Raw genomic sequence first — 19,014 nt, forward strand, 5'->3', positions numbered from 1 at the left:
CAGGGGTCCATTAACAGAGCCAACATGTGCACACATCAGATTGCACTATTTTATCAATAACGTAGACACACATAAAGCTACTGGGAAGAGGGCCAAGACTTTCAGCTCACAAGATGCAATTAACCTCCCAGGGCCTGATAATTGCACAATGCCACATGGCTGCTCAGGGGGGAGTAGTACACCCACCTATGCTTGCTTAAAGTCCTGCAAAAATTCCTCCTGCCTATGCTTTATATGTTGTGAGAAGACATCAGGGTCTACAAACTTATTACACATACGTGCCCACACAAACAGATTTCTTGGCTCAGCTGTACTGCATTTATTTGGTAACATATGAGAGTTAGCAAGGCAGAGGAGGGTCATAATTGGCTACAAAAACTAAGACCAGGAATGATTGAACTGCTCAGGGGTGACCTTATTGCTGTCTACAACTACCTGAGGGGTGGTTGTGGCCAGGAGGAGGTTGCTCTCTTCTCTCAGGTGGCCAGCACCAGAACAAGAGGACACAGCCTCAGGCTGCGCCAGGGGAAATTTAGGCTCGAGATGACGAGAAAGTTCTTCACTGAGGAGAAAGTTCTTCACTGAGAGAGTCACTGGACACTGGAATGGGCTGCCCGGGGAGGTGGTGGATTCACAGTCCCTGGGGCTGTTCAAGGCAAGGTTGGACGTGGCACTTGGTGCCATGGTCTAGCCTTGAGCTCTGTGGTAAAGGGTTGGACTTGATGATCTGTGAGGTCTCTTCCAACCTTGATGATACTGTGATGCTGTGATACTGATATGCTGTTTTGACTCATACTGAAGAAGTATTCTCAATAATTCTTTGGATACTCCAAAGAGAAAAGAAATGTTGGTGGCTGTGATTTGTTTTTAAATGAAAGAAGTAACTGAGAGCCACACAGCAAAATATCTTTCAGAAAGCCTGACAAACTCCATCCCTCTCACTGAGCTTTCTCCTTGCTCCTGAAAATAGCCCTAAGCAGGAAAAAGAAGCACAATGTCCATGTGGGAGTGATAATAAAATATTTGGGGATGAAACTGATGCTGAATTATTTCAGGTGTGGAATAGAGTATCAGAAAGTCTTTGGCTTTCTCAGGTATGAAGGCATACTTCTAGAAGTTCTGCTGAAAAGAAATGGGCTTCTTCTCTTAAAGAAGGAGAAGGTCATTTTTGGTCATACAATTGCTGTGATCCTTGGGCTTTTAAGTAGAATCACATGAGACTAGTAGCAAAAGACCACAAGTAGATATAAAAATAGATCCATGTGAAGGATAAACTAGAGGAGTGGGTTTATTCAACAACAAGGCTAAAGGAGGAGCAATGAGAGAAAAGTAAGACTGCCTGCAGAGTATCCCATGACACCTAAACATATGTCAGGAGAAGCTGGAAGCATAAATTTGTAATTAAAATTACACATAACAGTAGCATAACAGTGACTGGCTAAAAAAGTCACAACTAGAATATTACCACTGGAAAGGATCACTTGCTCAGAAGAGAGAGGAAAAACCTTTCATACCACAGACATACACACTCACAGAATTCTCCTAAGCAAGGCAGAAGATGGTAGGAAATTGCAAGTAGCTGGGTGAAAAACTAACTGAGATACCATATTCTGAAAACAGTTATCACTTGGCCACTGCCAAATTGCAGAGACATGTAAAGAATGTGGTTCCACAAGGGTGTCAGAGTTATATTATTCCTTTTATTCATTACTGTCTGAGAATAATGAATATGTCTTCTAAACACAAACTTGGAAGCAATAGTAATTCTGTCAGAGGACACAATTCAAAATGTGCTGGGTTTTTTCACTTGATTGCTTGAGGGTTTTTTTAGTCAGATGGATAAGTAGCCTAATATTGTTGTCAAATGTGTAGCCAAAAGTTGTCAAGAGTTAGCCAAAAAGGAGGGATGCTTAGGATAAAACAATGACTAAGGCTTGAATCATAGCCATGGAAGTGTAGGTCAGAAGAACTGAGAGGAAAACTTTCAAACAGGAAGATCCAAAAGATTGACTGTTTTTATTTCACACCAAAACTTTCATGTCATATTCTATCATTATGCACAAATTAATTTTGAAACTTTTGCTCTACACAGGGACCAAAGGAAGTATTTATAGGGCACTGGCTGCTGAGATTTCATTTTACTGTGTTGAACAACACGGTAGGCAAAGTAGATTTTCAGATTCATCATTCTCAATAATTTCCTAGTTGACCACAGCTTGCTCACAACACCATACTATTATTTTAAATTGAAATAAAATTAATAAGATAAATACCAATCTGGAAGCTTTTTTTTAATTATTTAAGAAATTAAATTAAATCTGCAGACTTGTTTACACATCCACAGTTGTGAGAGGATGGATTAGATTTTCCCTTAATAGCTCCTACTGCTGGGAGTCAAATTGTAAGCAGTTGACTTGTTTTCAGAATTATTTGTATCTAAAGTAGTCATTACAAAGTCTTTTTACAGCTTAGAGACGTAGAAGATTATGGTCTCCCACTGTACCACGTGCACCAAGCCACCTTGTCACATCTGTGGATGAATAGCTGCAGGTTCCAGATTAATGATGAACTTTCTGGTTTATTGTCCTTTCATTCATTTAAACCAAATGTGCTTTAGAGCAGCTCTATCTCAAAAAGCATAGAATCATAGAATCAACCAGGTTGGAAGAGACCTCCAAGATCATCCAGGCCAACCTAGCACCCAGCCCTAGACAGTCAACTAGACCATGGCACTAAATGCCTCATCCAGTCTTCTCCTGAACACCTCCAGGGACGGTGCCTCCATCACCTCCCTGGGCAGTCCCTTCCAATGCCAATCACTCTCTCTGTGAAAAACTTCCTCCTAACATCCATCCTATACCTCCCCTGGCACAATTTGAGACTGTGTCCCCTTGTTCTGTTGCTGGTTGTCTGGGAAAAGAGACCAACCCCCACCTGGCTACAACCTCCCTTGAAGCGTCAAAGCAATCAGTATTTGTTCCACAACCACCTATTTTGTGCCAGGTGATTTCACGCTGCCTCACAGAGAAATGAGCACAAAAACAAAGGGCAGAGTACCAGCAGCTGGAGAATTAGCTTCTGTGGCACAGAATGGCACCTCTCTGGCACCCTTTTCATAACTGCAGAGTAGTACTACTCTAGCCACTTATTTTAGGAGCTCTTGATAGCTCTCTTCTGGTCAGCAGCAGAGAGATCAAATTATCGCTGCTGTTGGCATGATCCCATGATCACAGCTAGGAAAGAGGGCAGGGCATAGCAGTATGTGAAAGTGTGAGATCCAGATCTTTTAGAGAAAAACAGAACAATCACAACCATCCTAGGAACATGCACAAGATCTGATGAAGCTACCTAAGGATTTAGGATTTTTAGACTGAAAGACACCTTCTTCTTGTCACTGGCCTAACTCTTAACAGAAGGTTATGCCTGACCTCTGGTTCCCATTTAGCTATGGCAATGCTGTTTTCAGACAGGCAGGAATTTATTGCACCTGCCTCTCAGAAGACTTTATCTGGCAACTTCACATAGCACCTCCGGCACAATCTATAGCGTTGCTTTTGTGCTCTAACAACACTGTCTGTTATCCAGGTATCAGCTGTTATTGCAGTGAAAGTGCACGATCCCGAGCCACAGTGACAATCCCTCTACAGCTCTGAGCCAAGATGTGACTGAGCACAATCTATACCGAGGTAATGTTAAGAAAGTGCTCCAACTGGCACAAGCAACATCCTCATGCTTTCAGTCAAGGACCAACTTTCAACCAGCACCTGAAGCCATCTTTCTGAACAGTGAAGAAGAGCATTATGAGTGGACTTGAGCACAAAGACTGACATAAAGGCAAAGCCTGAACTTTACATTGCTCCATTTTCATTTGACCAACAGGCTGCACAGCATCTCATCTTTGCTCTTACACCAAATTTGTTCAGTTCCAGGGACAAAATGTAGGCAGTCTCAGGTGTTTCTAACTCATGCTTCATTTTCCTTGGCTCTGTTCTGAGCAGAAGAGAAGCCAAGGTGGGCAATTTGAAGAAGCAGAATATGCTCCTAGGCCACTACTTGCAGTACTGGACATGGGGAGCATAATTACAATCTCAGTGCCAGGTGTGTGTGCATAGTTTGATTTCTCTTTCAAGTGGCTAATATCATAAAAAGGTCATAAAATGGCAACAAAGCACTGGAAGCGGAAGTACACAGAAACAGAAGTAGCCAGAAGCAGATGCTCTGCACTCACTATGACTATCTTTGCAAACACATATTCAACATGTCATATCTAGCTTCTCATATCCATGAGCACCTCATCAGATATTTGGGTTTTTTTGGTTTTGTTTTTCTGGGATGTCATTTTACAAACACTAGTACCATCTAAAATCTTTACTTCCAGTCTAAAAGTGGCATTGAACCATTCTGCGACATCAAATAAACAGATTGGTCTTTCTAGCCTGCTTAAAAATCCCTGTTACACTGAACATCTGAGTGTACAAAACTATTTGACATTTGGCTAACTCTTTCACGCAGGAAGGACTTGATGCTATGAAAGTAGTATATTTACAATAGCTTTGTGCTTGCAAATGTCACTGCAGCATCATCAGTAGCATAGCAGCAAAGCACCTGGTGTCTGCCACAGCATTCTGTTAGCAAGTAGATGGAAAGGCTATGTGGGGAAGTATAGCAGTAGATTATTGGATTACATACTCAGTAACTACTTGGGTAAAGACTTGCACTTGCCTTCCAAAGGAAACTTTGTCAAAGAGGAGTGGCATGTTATTTTGAGTGTGCTGTCCTTAAGCTGGGATGTTGAGACCAAGTAGTGCAGAACATCACAACAAAAGGTAGGAATTTCAAATCTCACCCAGACCACACTCACACACACTTGAGAGGTGAATGCAAAAGCATTAAAAGCATGTGTTTGGTATGCTTTTACTTTCCAGAGTGTATGGATGACAGAAACAGAAGAGAGGAAAGACAAAATTTCAGCAAGTTTTAAGCTTTCTAGAATTTGTATATTGGTCACCTGGTCAGTCTCAGCTTTGGCTGCAACGAGGACTGCTGTTCCAGTACTGAGGCACACACTCTCCATACACCACTTTACAAGTCATGTTATACCTGCTATGTATATATACTGCTATGTAAGAGCAGTAACAGACTTAAGAGTTGTCTCACTAACAGAAGGCATTGCAAAGTGACTTAAAAAGTGGCACAGAGAAGCTCAGTTTGCAAGCAGGAAAAGCACTCCCTCACACACAGCAGTCATGACTAACTGGGCCTGAATGATTGATCCTCAAAGATCACTCAGCAATCACCAAGGCCTATTGATTTTTATCAATAGGTTTTTTAGAACAAGCAAGAACTCTTTTCATATCTCATACCATCACCACTACTGAAGTTTCAATAGATATTTCCACTCCCCTTAGCAAGCTTGCTTTGGAGTCACTGAGTGGCTTTTGAGCACATTTAAACCTGCAAGCTGTCAACACCAAAACACATCATGATTTCTTCACCATCTTTATTAGTGGAAGGTTCTAGACATTATCCTCTTCAACACCTGACTCAAGAATCACTGAAATATCGAATTAATTGCTCACCTTTTGGTCCAGACTGTAGGCCAAGATCCACTCCTCCTGCTTAGGGTGGAAGAGCAAGCTCTGTATATAGAAGTTCAGACGGTACTTCTGGTAGGTAGCGCCTTCATCAGAGCTGATAAGGATGCTGCTCTCAATCTCTGGATCACTAAGAAGCATAATCTAAATAGAAATATAGCAGAAAAAGTGTTAATGGAAAAGTGAAGCTAAACATTGTTAAAAAGTAAGGTCATACAGTACCAATTCCTATTAGATGTAGTCAGAACATAGCTCAAGAGTATAAACAGTTCATAGGATTTCCCAAATATGTGGGGTTTTTTAGTATTTCACTGCCATTGTATTTAGTGATTGATAGATTAGTTCAATGATTTTTTTTCTTCTTTATATTTTAATCCAGACAAATTCAGAAAGCCCAGAAGGAATGAAAAATGCTATGTTACTATCAACTGATTTTGGTTGGGTGTAGCAACTTCAGACAGCCACATTAGGCTTTCCTGGTCCCATTCCAGTCTACCACCTCTCTTCCCAAATGTGGAACATTCTCAAAAGTATACAATAAAGCACTCCTGAGATTTAAGGCTCATTATATGGCAGCTTGCAGAGCTATGAAGGAAAGCATCAACACAGAATGCCTACTTGGATCAGCCACTGGCATCTGAAAAGAGTCCGTATGTGCGTGTGCAGAGACTGATGCACAACATCATACATCCTGATTTCAGTTTATATGGTAGGAGATATTAACGCACTCAATGAACACACATCTTTTCCCCAAGTGCAGGAAAGTGTATGAATTCATTTTGTACTGGGAAGAAAATACTTTTGAGCCTCTGATTTTAATGAGAAAATTATTACAAATATTTTAAAATGGGCTGATCCGGCATTATCAGAAGGTATGCTCCACAGAAATGTTATCAGGAAACATGTTGGGGAAACATTATCACTGTCTTATTAACATCTGGAGAAAATGACAGCACATTAAAGCAAATGCCAGTGCCATAAAGCAAAGGCAAACAGTGGGAAATAAATTAGAGCTGTGCTAAACACAGCAGGTTATTGATACTGGAGATGAAACAAATATAGAAACTGCCTTTCAGCAGAAAAACAGATCCAGAAACTGCCTCAGCTAGCTGACATCCATTGTAGGTTTGTCACACTTGCATGTCCACATTAACTTTTCTCAGACAAGTTCTCAGTGCCTCCACTTTGAGACTATGATTGCAAAACACATTAATTTTGACAGAAAAAAATCAGTTACAAGGAATATTAAGACCCTTAGTGTGTTAGAACTTGATCACGCAACAAATTTCAGCACTTTTTTAATCTTAAGCACCTCATTAACTCCATGAAGTCACCAAAGGAAAGTGAACATAATGTAAATGGCTTCTGATCCATTTAATTAAGAAATGAAAAGGGCCTTCAAAACTAGAACTCAACATTGTTTCAGGATGAAGCCACCTTGTATGAACGCAGGTTAAGCTCAGAGCTCCTTCAACATCCCTCATACATGCTGCTTACCAGGCTCCTAAAACAATCTCTACCTGTTCCCACACAAAGCCACATCACAAGTCCTGAAAAAGCATACTTGCACGATGAACTGGTGCACAGCATGGGAAATGACCCCAGAGGCAAGTGACTCCTTGGAAATTACAGGCTCCAATGGCCCCCACCTAAAAAGAAGCTTCCTTTCTTTCCAATCAGATCAAAATAGGTCTTTCATTTTGCTCCAGACAAGAAAAGTTTTCCCACTATCACAAGGTATTTTTTTCTGTCACTGGTGACTTAGACTTCAAAGACATTTGCCTCTGATCCTCTAAAGCACAGTGCCTGTGTCAGATAGAAGAGTAACACAATTTAATAACAATCACTTCTGTAGAAGGATGCAAGATTGCCAATGTAACAAGATACTCCAGAGAGACCTTGCATTTAAAAAGGAAGGATACTTCATGAATAAGAAGATTTTCCACCTGATGTCACAGGAGGTTACAAAGTTAATAATGCACCATATTAAAAGGTCATTGTTAGAGTTCTCTCAGATAAAAACCACAACAGCTAACCGTTGCATAGACCCGACACAGAACACATGGAAAGTGTTCACTGTCCCTTCACATATGATCTGCAGCACTTCAGTGGATAGTTCAAGAAATGGGTCAGAAAAGCTGGAAAAGGTGATATTTCCACCAGATGGTTCACAAAGCCAGGCAATTTGTTACTCTGAAAGCGTAACAGTAGTTGCAAGATCAAATAATAAAACCACCAAGCTAGGAAAATTAACAACTAGAGGGAAAGCCAAAGAGTCAAATAGTAGTCACACTTTACTGTATCATCACATTAGTCACCCACTACTCCCCTTCACTTGGATCTGATATCAACTCACAGGTCTCCAAATAGAGAAAAGAGAGCACACTACCTCTGGTGTCATACATCCTCCCAGGCAAGGCTGATTCTACACAAAGCATGATGGAAGAAACAGGAGACCCAGAGGGAAAAATAAAAGGTCACCACCAGTGATGCATCATAGAATCAACCAGGTTGGAAGAGACCTCCAAGATCATCCACTCCAACCTAGCACCCAGCCCTGTCCAATTAGCTAGACCATGGCACTAAGTGCCTCATCCAGTCTTCTCTTGAACACCTCCAGGGACAGTGACTCCACCACCTCTCTGGGCAGCCCATTCCAATGGCAATCACTCTCTCTGTGAAGAACTTCTTCCTAACATCCAGCTTATGCCTCCCCCGGCACAACTTGAGACTGTGTCCCCTTGTTCTGTTCACATAGGTAAGAATGGTCCACAGTTTAGTTATGCGGCAAGCAGGGAAAAGGGAGTGGGAGACTCTGGGCTTTTTTTTTGTTTTGGTTTCCTGCTGAAAGCTGCTGGAGGAGGGGACAAGTTTTGGCAGGAAAAACAGTGGGACATTTGTCAAAGGCCTGAAACTGCCAATTCCCATTATGGGGCTGGGGTGAAGGATCCACCCCAGTAGTGATTCAGATTAATCACTTTTCATTAAGAGCCAATAAACAAACTCCAGTCAGAATGAGCATTTCTGCCAGCACCCTGTGTTGCCATTTATAATTGCCATAAGGAACAGCAAAGGAGCACCAGAGAGTTGTCAAATGTAATTTATAGGGTTTTAAGAGCCAATAATTTTCTATAATATTAAATTAAATGGCAGCCTTTATTAAAAAGGAAATTAAATTTCACCTTGCTAAATTCTAGAATGTACACAGACATATAAATAAAATATTATTTTCTGTTACAGTCTTGTCTAGTTTAAGTGGAGCTGGGAAGGGGAGGGCAGGATTGATTACCGCTACGGGGAAGTCCTTGAAATCATATCTCTGAGATGAGGTGATTTATACTGCATAGTTTTTCCTCTAGAGGCAATAGCATGACCTCCAAAATTCAGTGGACAATGAATGGCAAGCGTCTGACAAAACAAGCCTGTGCTGAAAATCAGACTGAATGTCAGGTAACTCCTTAGGAGAGGAAGGCAGAGAAAGAAAGTTGTCTGTTATGTGGCCTATCTCCTTTAAAGCAGGAGCTTTGGGTGCAATGATGGCACATACAAAGCTGTTCTGAATGAACTCCAGTTCAGCAGAAAACCAGACATCAGTAAGGGAAGCACATGGAAAGGAGATGATTTGGAGAAGCTATCTTGCAAGAACAACATAAGCTACGACTGAGATATTTGGTATATGGCCAGGAAACACATCCATCTCTGAATACAAGGGGATTTACTGCAGGAAATGAGCAGCGTGGGCTGCAGGCAAAAAGGAGGGAGGTGTCATATCTACACCTGCAATGATGTATTCAGTACTCAAACTATAGAACTAGCCAAGAGTTGGTTATATTCTGTGATATTTGTCATAGAGCATATAGGACCCTCAAAGGAGCTCCACCCAAATGCAGAAGTGGAGAGGAGGGAAAGTGGCACTTTACCACAGTACAAATGCCCTAAAATGGCATGCCCTCCGATGGGGCTACTCTAACAAGAACTAAGGCAGGACTTTAAACTAAGAATCTGAGTTCCTACTATCCTGAATAAAAGCCCATATGTATCACTGGCTTAATGAAAACAGCTTTCTCATGTTGGTTTCACATAGGCTATGTGCAGGTGGGTGAGCTGGGATGATGGCACTCTCTCCTTCCTCTGCTCCAAGCTAAATAGGCACAAGATGATTGTGATCTGGAATACTGAACCACATCAGTAATAAGCTAGGACACTTCTTGTGGGTATATTACAACATGCCCAGAGCCTACTGATTTTGAGCTACAGATGTCCTGAGCTTATTTCTGCCTGAATCTATCTACTGCACTTATGCCAAAGTCTCCTCTATAGCTTGGCACTCAGACCTCTCAGTACCCTACCTGGCTCTGCCCTCACATTAGCAGGCCTGCTTGGTACATCACTTCTGTCCTTTCCCTTCTGCACCCAAAGCAGAAAAGAGTTACCCACACGCCCACCCCCTATCACATCACCTGTACCCATAGCAACAGATTCAAAAGCTTTATCACCACTCTTGCTCCCTGGTTCTCTGTTATCCCAACATAACAGAAATCGATTTTGTACACAGCTGAATCTTTTAATAAATTATCCCTAGGAAGAAAAAAAAAAAGAAAAGAAAAAAAAAAGAAACATCATGCCACATAAAAGGCATTTTTATTAATATTGGTTTCATTGAATCTTTTTATTTTTCTCAGTCAACATAAATTTTCTTTGCAGATTACCAAAGCACACCTCTTTAAATCAGCACGGGAAGGTTTATAGGCACAATATCTGTAGCAGTAGCACCACTGAGCTACGTTAGCAGGAAGCATTCCAGTAAATGAATAAAGAAGACAGGTTCAAAATAAATGTCTTTTGTTCCCTATAGTACGTAGATAGCATTAAACTGTTGTGTGCTGCCTTCTCATTTCCCCCTTCATTTTAATGCGCTTTTCATAAGTGGTGTTTTTCAGAGGTCTCAGCCACATTCTCATTTACCTATATGAAGTGTTATTTCTAAGAGAAATAAACAAAATCGTTTAAAGAAAATACTCCTACAAGCCACACAAGCCTCCGTAGCTATAAAAGAATCCCAGGTCCTTAGTGAAGTATCAGCAATTTGCTCTGTAGCACAGCATTGTCCTCTTCTGCAATTGAAAAGGCAGCTCTGCCACAAACACTGCAGCAAAAGCTAACTTAAGATTTCATGTTTACATCTTTACAGTGATTTCCATATCAAATGTGCTCAACTTAGAGTGAAAAGAGGCTTTATTTGGCCTCCACACACTAGAGGAGTGCCTCAATTAAGAGGCACTTTAGGACCTTCTTGAAAAAACATTTTATGTTCCTCCTAAAGCCAGGCTAATTCTACATCAAAAACAGGAAAACACAAACGAGCTTTTAAAAAAATCCTTTTTTGTTCCTCCCTTATCATTTTAAATTGAAAAATTTAAAGGATTGTAGGATCCCATAAGACCTCTGCAACCAAGGCTTCACATTAGTTTTGAGTTTAAAAAGCCAAAAATTTCCAACGCTTTATGTCGAAATGTCAATGCAAATGGAAGATTTTTTGCTTTGTTTGGACTTACAATGTCCTTTCCTCCTCCTGAAACTGCAAAACCAAAATCAGATGACATTTAAGGGCTTAAAGGTACAAAAATCATTTTCTTTCTTCAAAACATCAACTCACCGCAAGCACGCTCCAGGTGAACAGTTTGGAAATCTCTTATGAGAAAAGTTTTGGGTTTGTTTTGGTTTTGATTTTTCTTTTAATTGCTGAAGCATTTAGATTAAATGATTGACCACCTGAAATTTCTTACTGGCAAATATTTATTCATTCCTCTTCCACTCTTCCTCTTTTTCACATCATTACCGCAATTTACCAACCCTGCAGTCTAAAGATGCCCCCAGAGCTATGTATACAAGCTTAATCTCTCAGAACACAGCATACCTCAAGGTCTCCCATGCAATTCTTAGGAGGACAGATGCAACTCACGAAAAAGAAAATCTCACCCTTTTTTTCTTCTTTTCTTACCACCTGCCAGTTCAATTAACAAAAACAAAACCAAACAGTTTAATTAAATCAGCCAAACTTCTCTAAGACAAAATGTGTTAAGGTGTCACAAGCAAAAGTTACATCCATAGAAATCAGCATTAAGCTAAAAAAAAACCCAAAGTTCTTCTCATGATTTGCTTTAGTTTCAAGAGCACAAGTTAATTCTATACAATTCTTTTCAGACCATACTCAGAAATGGCACGATATCTTCTCAGTGCTCTGTAGATTATTGACTTCTGCAGTAATCAGGAAGCTGAACTTTATTTTCCAGCCACTAAGACTAGCATATCACCCAGGAAACAAGGTCAAATGGCAATGATAAAAATCTGCTCTAGAGAGAAACATAGAATCATATAATTGTTTTGGTTGGAAAAGATCTTTAAGATCATCTTATTTATTTCACAGAATCACAGAATGTCAGGGCCTGAAAAGGACCTCAAACAATCATCCAGTTCAAACCCCCTGCCGGAGTAGGATCACCTATACCAGATCAAACAGGAATGCATCCAGGCAGGTTTTGAATTTGTCCAGAGAGGGAGACTACCTCCTTGGGCAGCCTGTTCCAGTGTTCTGTCAGACGCACAGGATAAAAAAATCCTCCTCATGTTTACACGAAAATTCCTATGCCTCGGTACCACCCATTGCCTCTTCTCCGGTCATCAGACATCACCAAGCAGAGCCTGGCTCCATCCTCCTGGCACTTACCCTTCACATATTTATAAACATGAATGAGGTCACCTCTCAGTCTCCTCCAAGTAAAAGAGCCCCAGCTCTCTCAAACTCTTCTCATAAGAAAGATGTTCCATTCCCTTCATCATCTTTGTGGCTCTGAGCTGGACTCTCTCAAGCAATTCTATGTCCCTCTTGAGCTAGGGGCCCAGAACTGGATACAGTACTCAAGATGCAGCCTCACCAGGGCAGGAGAACCTCTCTCAACCTACTACCCACACCCCCTTCTAATACATCCCATAATGGCATTGGTCCTCCTGGCCACAAGAGCACACTGCTGACTCACAGTCAGCCTCCCATGAACTAGGACCCCAGATAGAATCATAGAATCAACCAGGTTGGCAGAGATCTCCAAGATAATCCACTCCAACCTATCCCCCAGCCCTGTCCAATCAACTAGACCACAGCACTAAGTGCCTCATCCAGGCTTTTCTTGAACACCTCCAGGGACAGTGACTCCACCACCTCCCTGGGCAGCCCATTCCAATGGCAAATCACTCCCTCTGTGAAAAACTTCCTCCTAACATCCAGCCTATACCTCCTCCAGCACGACTTGAGACTGTGTCCCCTTGTTCTGTTGCTGGTTGTGTGGCAGAAGAGACCAACCCCCACCTGGCGACAGCCTCCCTTCAGGTAATTCTAGACAGCAATGAGGTCACCCCTGAGCCTCCTCTTCTCCAGGCTAAACAACCCCAGCTCCATCAGCCTCTCTTCATGGGGCTGTGTTCCAGGCCTCTCACCAGCTTCATTGCCCTTCTCTGGACATGTTCCAGCACCTCAACATCTCTCTTGAATTGAGGAGCCCAGAACTGGACACAGTACTCAAGGTTTGGCCTGACCAGTGCTGAGTACAGGGGAAGTATAACCTCCCTTGTCCTACTGGCCACACTGTTCCTGATACAGGCCAGGATGTCATTGGCTCTCTTGGCCACCTGGGCACACTGCTGGGTCATGCTCATGATACTGTTCCCCTTCTCTGCCTTCCAACAGGTCAGTCCCCACATATATTGGAGTTGTTCTTTCCCTGGTGCAAGACTCTACACTTGCCCTTGTTGAGTTTCATTGTTTCCCTCTGCCCAGCTCTCCAGGCTGTCCAAGTCCCACTGAATGGCAGCACAGTCTTTGGTGTGTCAGCCACTCCACCTAGCTTTGTGACATCAGCAAAGCACACACAAGTAAAGCAACCCACCTCATTACATAATGATCAGTAGCTGCAAGGAGACAGATATCTGCTCCCTGGGAAATCAGACAAGACAGCCATGAAGAAGGCAACAGGTTCCACATAACTACTGGTTCTGAATGGGAAAAGGAAAACATTCTTTCATATTTGGGGCTCCCTCTTGCTTCACATGGTTCAAAAACTTCCTTGAAATGTGAATAACTTAGGGGCATCAGCCAAGCAGGAAAGAGGCACTGTGCTTTCATGAGAGTCAAATTGCCTGGACCTACCCTGCTTCGACTTCTTCTAACTTCACTTCTATTGCCTGAAATTTAACATTAATAACAGATTTAATTAATGAATATAGCACCAGATCACCATCTCCCAGAACCGTAACTCTGTAATCTTAAAGGATGAAGTGCACTGCACTCACTTTATAAGGGTTTATGAAGCATGTGTTATAAAAGTACCTCAACCATAAGGCTTTTATACCTTGGCATTCACTTCAATACAATCCCATAAAATCCAAGCAATCTTTAAGTGTTAAAGGTGACTTTCACTACTGTATTTATTGTTGGATAATGAAAAATGAGTCAGACACCCATGGAAACTGAGCAATGAAATAGAGCTTCCTAAGGATCTGCATTATATGTACCGTGACCAAAGAACCAAATAGCTCTCTCAAGACCTTTCAGGCACTTCATTCTAACCTTTCTCCCAAACTTACTTCCCATCAGAACTTCTCTGCAATTACAAATCAGCCTCAGCTCGGCAGAATCCCATTGCTTGTCGCTAAACTTTCCAGATGTCAGCAGCTGTTTCTGTAAGCATCCAACTCCACAGATTTCTCCAGCTGTGCTGCAGATTGCAGCCATGTACTTCAGTAAGCCGGTTTGAGAAGACAGAACATATCTCTGACCATAAAATCAGGGTGGACTTCTTTTGTGAGTTATTCATCTTTCTATCAGTGAGAGAGGTTTATCAGAGCACAACACACTGTTTGGGTTACCTACAGGCCCTAAGTCTCAGAAAGTTTATTTTTTGTAGAGGGTAGTTGAAAGAGGACCATTACAAACTAGGAAGTGATAAGCTATAAAATGAATTATTTATTAGCCTAAACCAGTAGGGTCTTCTGGTGATACTACAACACAAAAGAGAACATCACTGAGGTGCTTGTTCATGTTTATGAATATCCAACTCTCCTCTGAAATGCAATATGTAATTATTCTGCTGTCTTCTAGACATAAGTTTTACAAGTTACACCACAATATTCTGCACAGGTATCAAGAACATTTTGTCAATCAGAAGTGATACAAGCACAAATTTCTTGTCCAAAGGGTGCACCTTCCCCACAAAGATCAAGCACACATGCCCCAGGCTCACTGTTAACTTGAAAAGCCCCTCAGCAGAATTCTGGTACTTCAGAAACAGAAGTAGGAGTTTCAGTTGTAACCAACCCAATATGTGTCTTCTCTCATCAGAAACTGGAATCAGTAGTCCAAGGGAACATCAATCTATCCTGCGAGGATGAATAATCTACACTCCTGAGATACTAGTTTTACACTCAGACAGTAAACATGCAGTTAGAGCATATGGTCCCAGCATGTGCAACATACATGGCTTAGTCAAAGAGCACACATTTAAGTTACAGCATCTCAGTAATTCTTTCATTTTCTTCTTGTAAAGATTAAAAAGGTTGGAGATGCCAGGAGGACTTTATAGAGACTCTGAGACTTGGCAAAAAAATCCATAAAATTAATTTCTATTGCACTCCTGTCTAAAAATCCATGGGAGAGATATTATGCCAGCACTTACAGGATTAACTCCAAGAAAAGAGATTAGTAAAAGCACATCAATTGAGGATCAGCATCACCTTCCCTTCTCTAAGGAGATGTGCATCAAACCACCATGTTTGTTTACAGTGAACAACTCTGGTTAATATTTCTGACCTCTTTTGCTTTTCTACCTAATTACATCCAGATTACAATTATGATAAATTGTTCAGATCTGTACAAATTAAAAGAGGCTCTTGGCACTGAAGCCACACCTGCCATAAATCGCCATACCAAAACAAAACACTTCACAGAACTCCAAGCTCTCACGCACACCATCCCCTGTGGAGAGAGCGCTTCATTTAATTACCACCTCCAGCAGCTGTGCAAGAGCACAAATGCACCTTGAAGGATGCCTTGAGGATCAGGAGCAAATCAAGACTAAATTGGATAGACAGCAAGAACCCCTCAAGGAAAACCACTCTGCCATCCTCCCTGGCAAGTAGGAAATGAAAATACATCATGGCTGTAAGGCTTAGGCAAAATCAGAGCTGGGAAAAAGAACCTGGATACTCTAAAGCTGCCAACCTAACCCTTCCACAACTCCAAATCTCAAGCTGGATGCAATTTGCATGTATTGGAGTGGAATAAGCCATTGTGCTAGACTCAAAAAAGCAGAACATCTTATCTTTGTTTAACCACTAAGCAGGTCAGAACAACATGTTTCCCCACTTCCTCTTGTCTCCTTGGCACTGGACACATGTACTTTTCACTTTTAATTACAAGGCACAGCAAGCATTTGCTTGTTAAATTTCAGGTGCCAGTGGGCATGGAAGTCATCCAAAAAGCATGTGCTTGACCTGGCAAAGAGTGACTGATTGGCAACAGCAACATGCTTGGTTGCAAAACCTTTTCATTGTCACAGCAAGGCACAGTTTACCCAAGGTTAGTCCATCCCATTATACTCTGTTACAGCTGCACTCTCCAGCGCCCTGCAGATGATCAGAGCAAAGTCCTCTGCCACAGTAACCCTACCTTCCTGGGGCCGTTTCAGCACTGTCTGCTGTTGGGCCATTTTGTCAAAGGCTTTTTTTCATATCACAGCATGTTCATGCATATTTCCCCTCTACAAAGTGCCAAATGGGTTCCAAGCATCGCTACTTAAGGCTTTTTCACATACATCCAGTTTGACCAGCACTTTTATGACTGAGTCTGGACCACAAGTACAAGGAAACTCATCTGGTGAGCCTAGGCAACAACCAGTGCTTCCACGGGGCAAATAGACAACAAATCAACAGAAGAGAAATGTCAAGCTGCTAATCTACACTACGCTTTGCTCCTGAGTCTGGTATTTCTGCACAGCTTAGTTATGCACGATGCTTTTTTTGTCTACTTCCCTCCATTCTACATAGGAAGTATTCAACTTCTTAACACCTGACACATTGCTTAGTGGTCACTGTCTTTTCCTAGTGACACAGAACACTTCTGATCCCAAACTGTGTGCATGGCAACATAAAAAGCAGCATTCACTCTTATAATTATATGTCATTTGAGTAAATGCATGGTTGTGCTGTTCTCCATAGAAGTAGAAAGTAATTTTCACCATTATGGTAACTTACCGTGCATGCAGAAATAGTTGCAGAAAATAATGTTATCAGTAAGGCAAGGCTGTGTGCACCCCACAGTTCCTGCTGGAACTGAGAACATCATTTACATAAAAACACTCCTCTGATTACAGATCTCACCTGGGAGAACCATTTCCATGTGGGAATAAGTTTACTCACAGTAATTTCTACATTGCAGAAAAGAAAGAGATGTGCATGGATAGTTACTCATGGGGGTAAACTTTTGCAGCCCATACACAGCATTCTGTTTCATTTGAGGACAGCAGAGTGTTTCATGACTCTACAGAAAAATAGAAAGTGTATTATGTACCTCCCTTGAGGCCATTAAATCTCAATACTATTTTAAATGAATCATTGCTTCTCCACTGCTTACACACTTTATTTTTCTGCTTTTCAGTCAGATTGCAGAGAGAATATAGACAACAGTCAGCTTTATTAATGTTCACATCCAGATGCTAATGATCTATCTCAATTTACTTACCTGGCATCCATTACTTATGGCTCTCACCGTCCCTCATGTACTTCTCCCAACACCCCTCCACTGGTGGAATCTGGGGAGGTAGGAAAAGCTCTATCTATTTTTCTAGATGGAAGGCTGAGACCCCCAAAAATGAAAGTTACAAAACACAATGGCATACAGTGCCCTGCACAGTAGCACTTGCTCTAAGCTAAGTCTCAGGTCCTAGGAACAAAATTCACAACTACCAGCTCATTGGCTTTGATATTTTCCATCACGTTTGCAAAATTCTCTCTCAGTGATGCAATTCTTGCATGTTTGAGGTAATTACACACTGAGAAAGTGAGTGCCTGCAAACCACAGCTGCTATGTCCTACCCCAGTAGGGTCATTGATACCTCACAGCCTTGGCTAAATCACCTAATTTCCATTCCGCATCTTTCCATGCCCATACACAAGCCCTGGTCACTGCAGTGTCCTGAAGAACTAGGGTAAGAGAACAGGGAATTGGAAGAGAGAACACTTTGGTTTAGAGATCAGTTGGCAAAAGTAAGAAAATTGCCAAGATGACTCCATCTCTGCACTCATTTCCAGCTCCTGAGTGATGCTTTGCATTCAGTGCCTCTACTTCGCTGACACTCACATGCCTGAGCACAGATGCTTCCTAAGTTTTGTTACTTTCTTGCAGTCATTTTTAACGATCACATTTGCCTACTATTTGCCAAGGGAGGCAAAAGATGTCAGGTAAACTTTTTTTTGGTCAGAAAAATGGTAATCTGAGTCGTTGCAACAAAGAATTTGTGGGGCCCACTGCAAAAGGCAACACCAATTTCTCTTCAGAGTTATAGAAGGACCTGGCTAGGCGTTGAATGCTTAGATTTATAAGAAAACTACAGCTTGAATTTCCCCTAACTCCATTTATGCCTCAGTCTCATTACTTTCAGACATCTCTCTGTATACAATGCTAAAAGGCATTTAAGGATAGACAGGCTCAAGGGCAATGAACTCTAGCTAGTGTGAAAACAAGCCTCAAGCACTCTGAAGTGTGTTGATGTTGCTTCAGTTATGAACGGTGACCCCCCAGGTGCCCTTGCAGAACGGGTTTGATGTCCTGCAGGTACAACTGGCCAGTGAGGAAGGCTGGCTTGGAGAAATTGCCAAAATTAAGGAAGCCTAAGCCCACCATACAAACAATATTGCATCAAAAAGAGTCATTGTTATAGGAGACTCCCTTACGAATGGAACAGAAGGTCCAGTATGTAGACCTGACCCACTCCAAAGGGAGGTCTGTTCAGAAAGGACAGACCAGCAAGACAAGGTGGAAGAGTTGCTCTCTATGTGCAAGAGCAACTGAAATGTGCTGAGTTCTATCCAAGGAGGGAGGCAGAACAGGTTGAAAGCCTGTGGGTAAGAATTAAGGGATGTGGGAAAGGAAATGAAATTGTTGCAGGTGCCTACTACAGACCACCAAGCCAAGAGGAAGATGTTGATGAGGCCTTCTACAGACAATTGGAAGTAGCCTCTAGAGCTAATTCCTTGGTACTCATGGGTGACTTCAATCAGCTTGACATTTGCTGGGAAGCTCACACAGCCAGGCACAGCCAGTCCAAAAGGCTCCTGCAGTGTGTCAATGAAAAATTCTTGATGCAGGTAGTGG

At 41.8% G+C, this 19,014-nt stretch overlaps 1 protein-coding gene across 1 annotated transcript in view; it reads right to left on the reverse strand.

Annotated features, from left to right (window-relative positions):
• The window catches only part of SORCS3 (sortilin related VPS10 domain containing receptor 3), a 354,871-nt gene that overhangs the window by 159,638 nt on the left and 176,219 nt on the right, over positions 1–19,014 (reverse strand). Inside the window, exon 4 of the mRNA XM_064144433.1 lies at positions 5,580–5,738. Within this exon, the coding sequence (XP_064000503.1) occupies positions 5,580–5,738 (159 nt within the window). The remainder of the gene's footprint in view (positions 1–5,579; positions 5,739–19,014) is intronic.

This window comes from Pogoniulus pusillus, chromosome 6 (assembly GCF_015220805.1).
Source record: "Pogoniulus pusillus isolate bPogPus1 chromosome 6, bPogPus1.pri, whole genome shotgun sequence".
Classification (NCBI taxonomy): Eukaryota; Metazoa; Chordata; class Aves; order Piciformes; family Lybiidae; genus Pogoniulus; species Pogoniulus pusillus.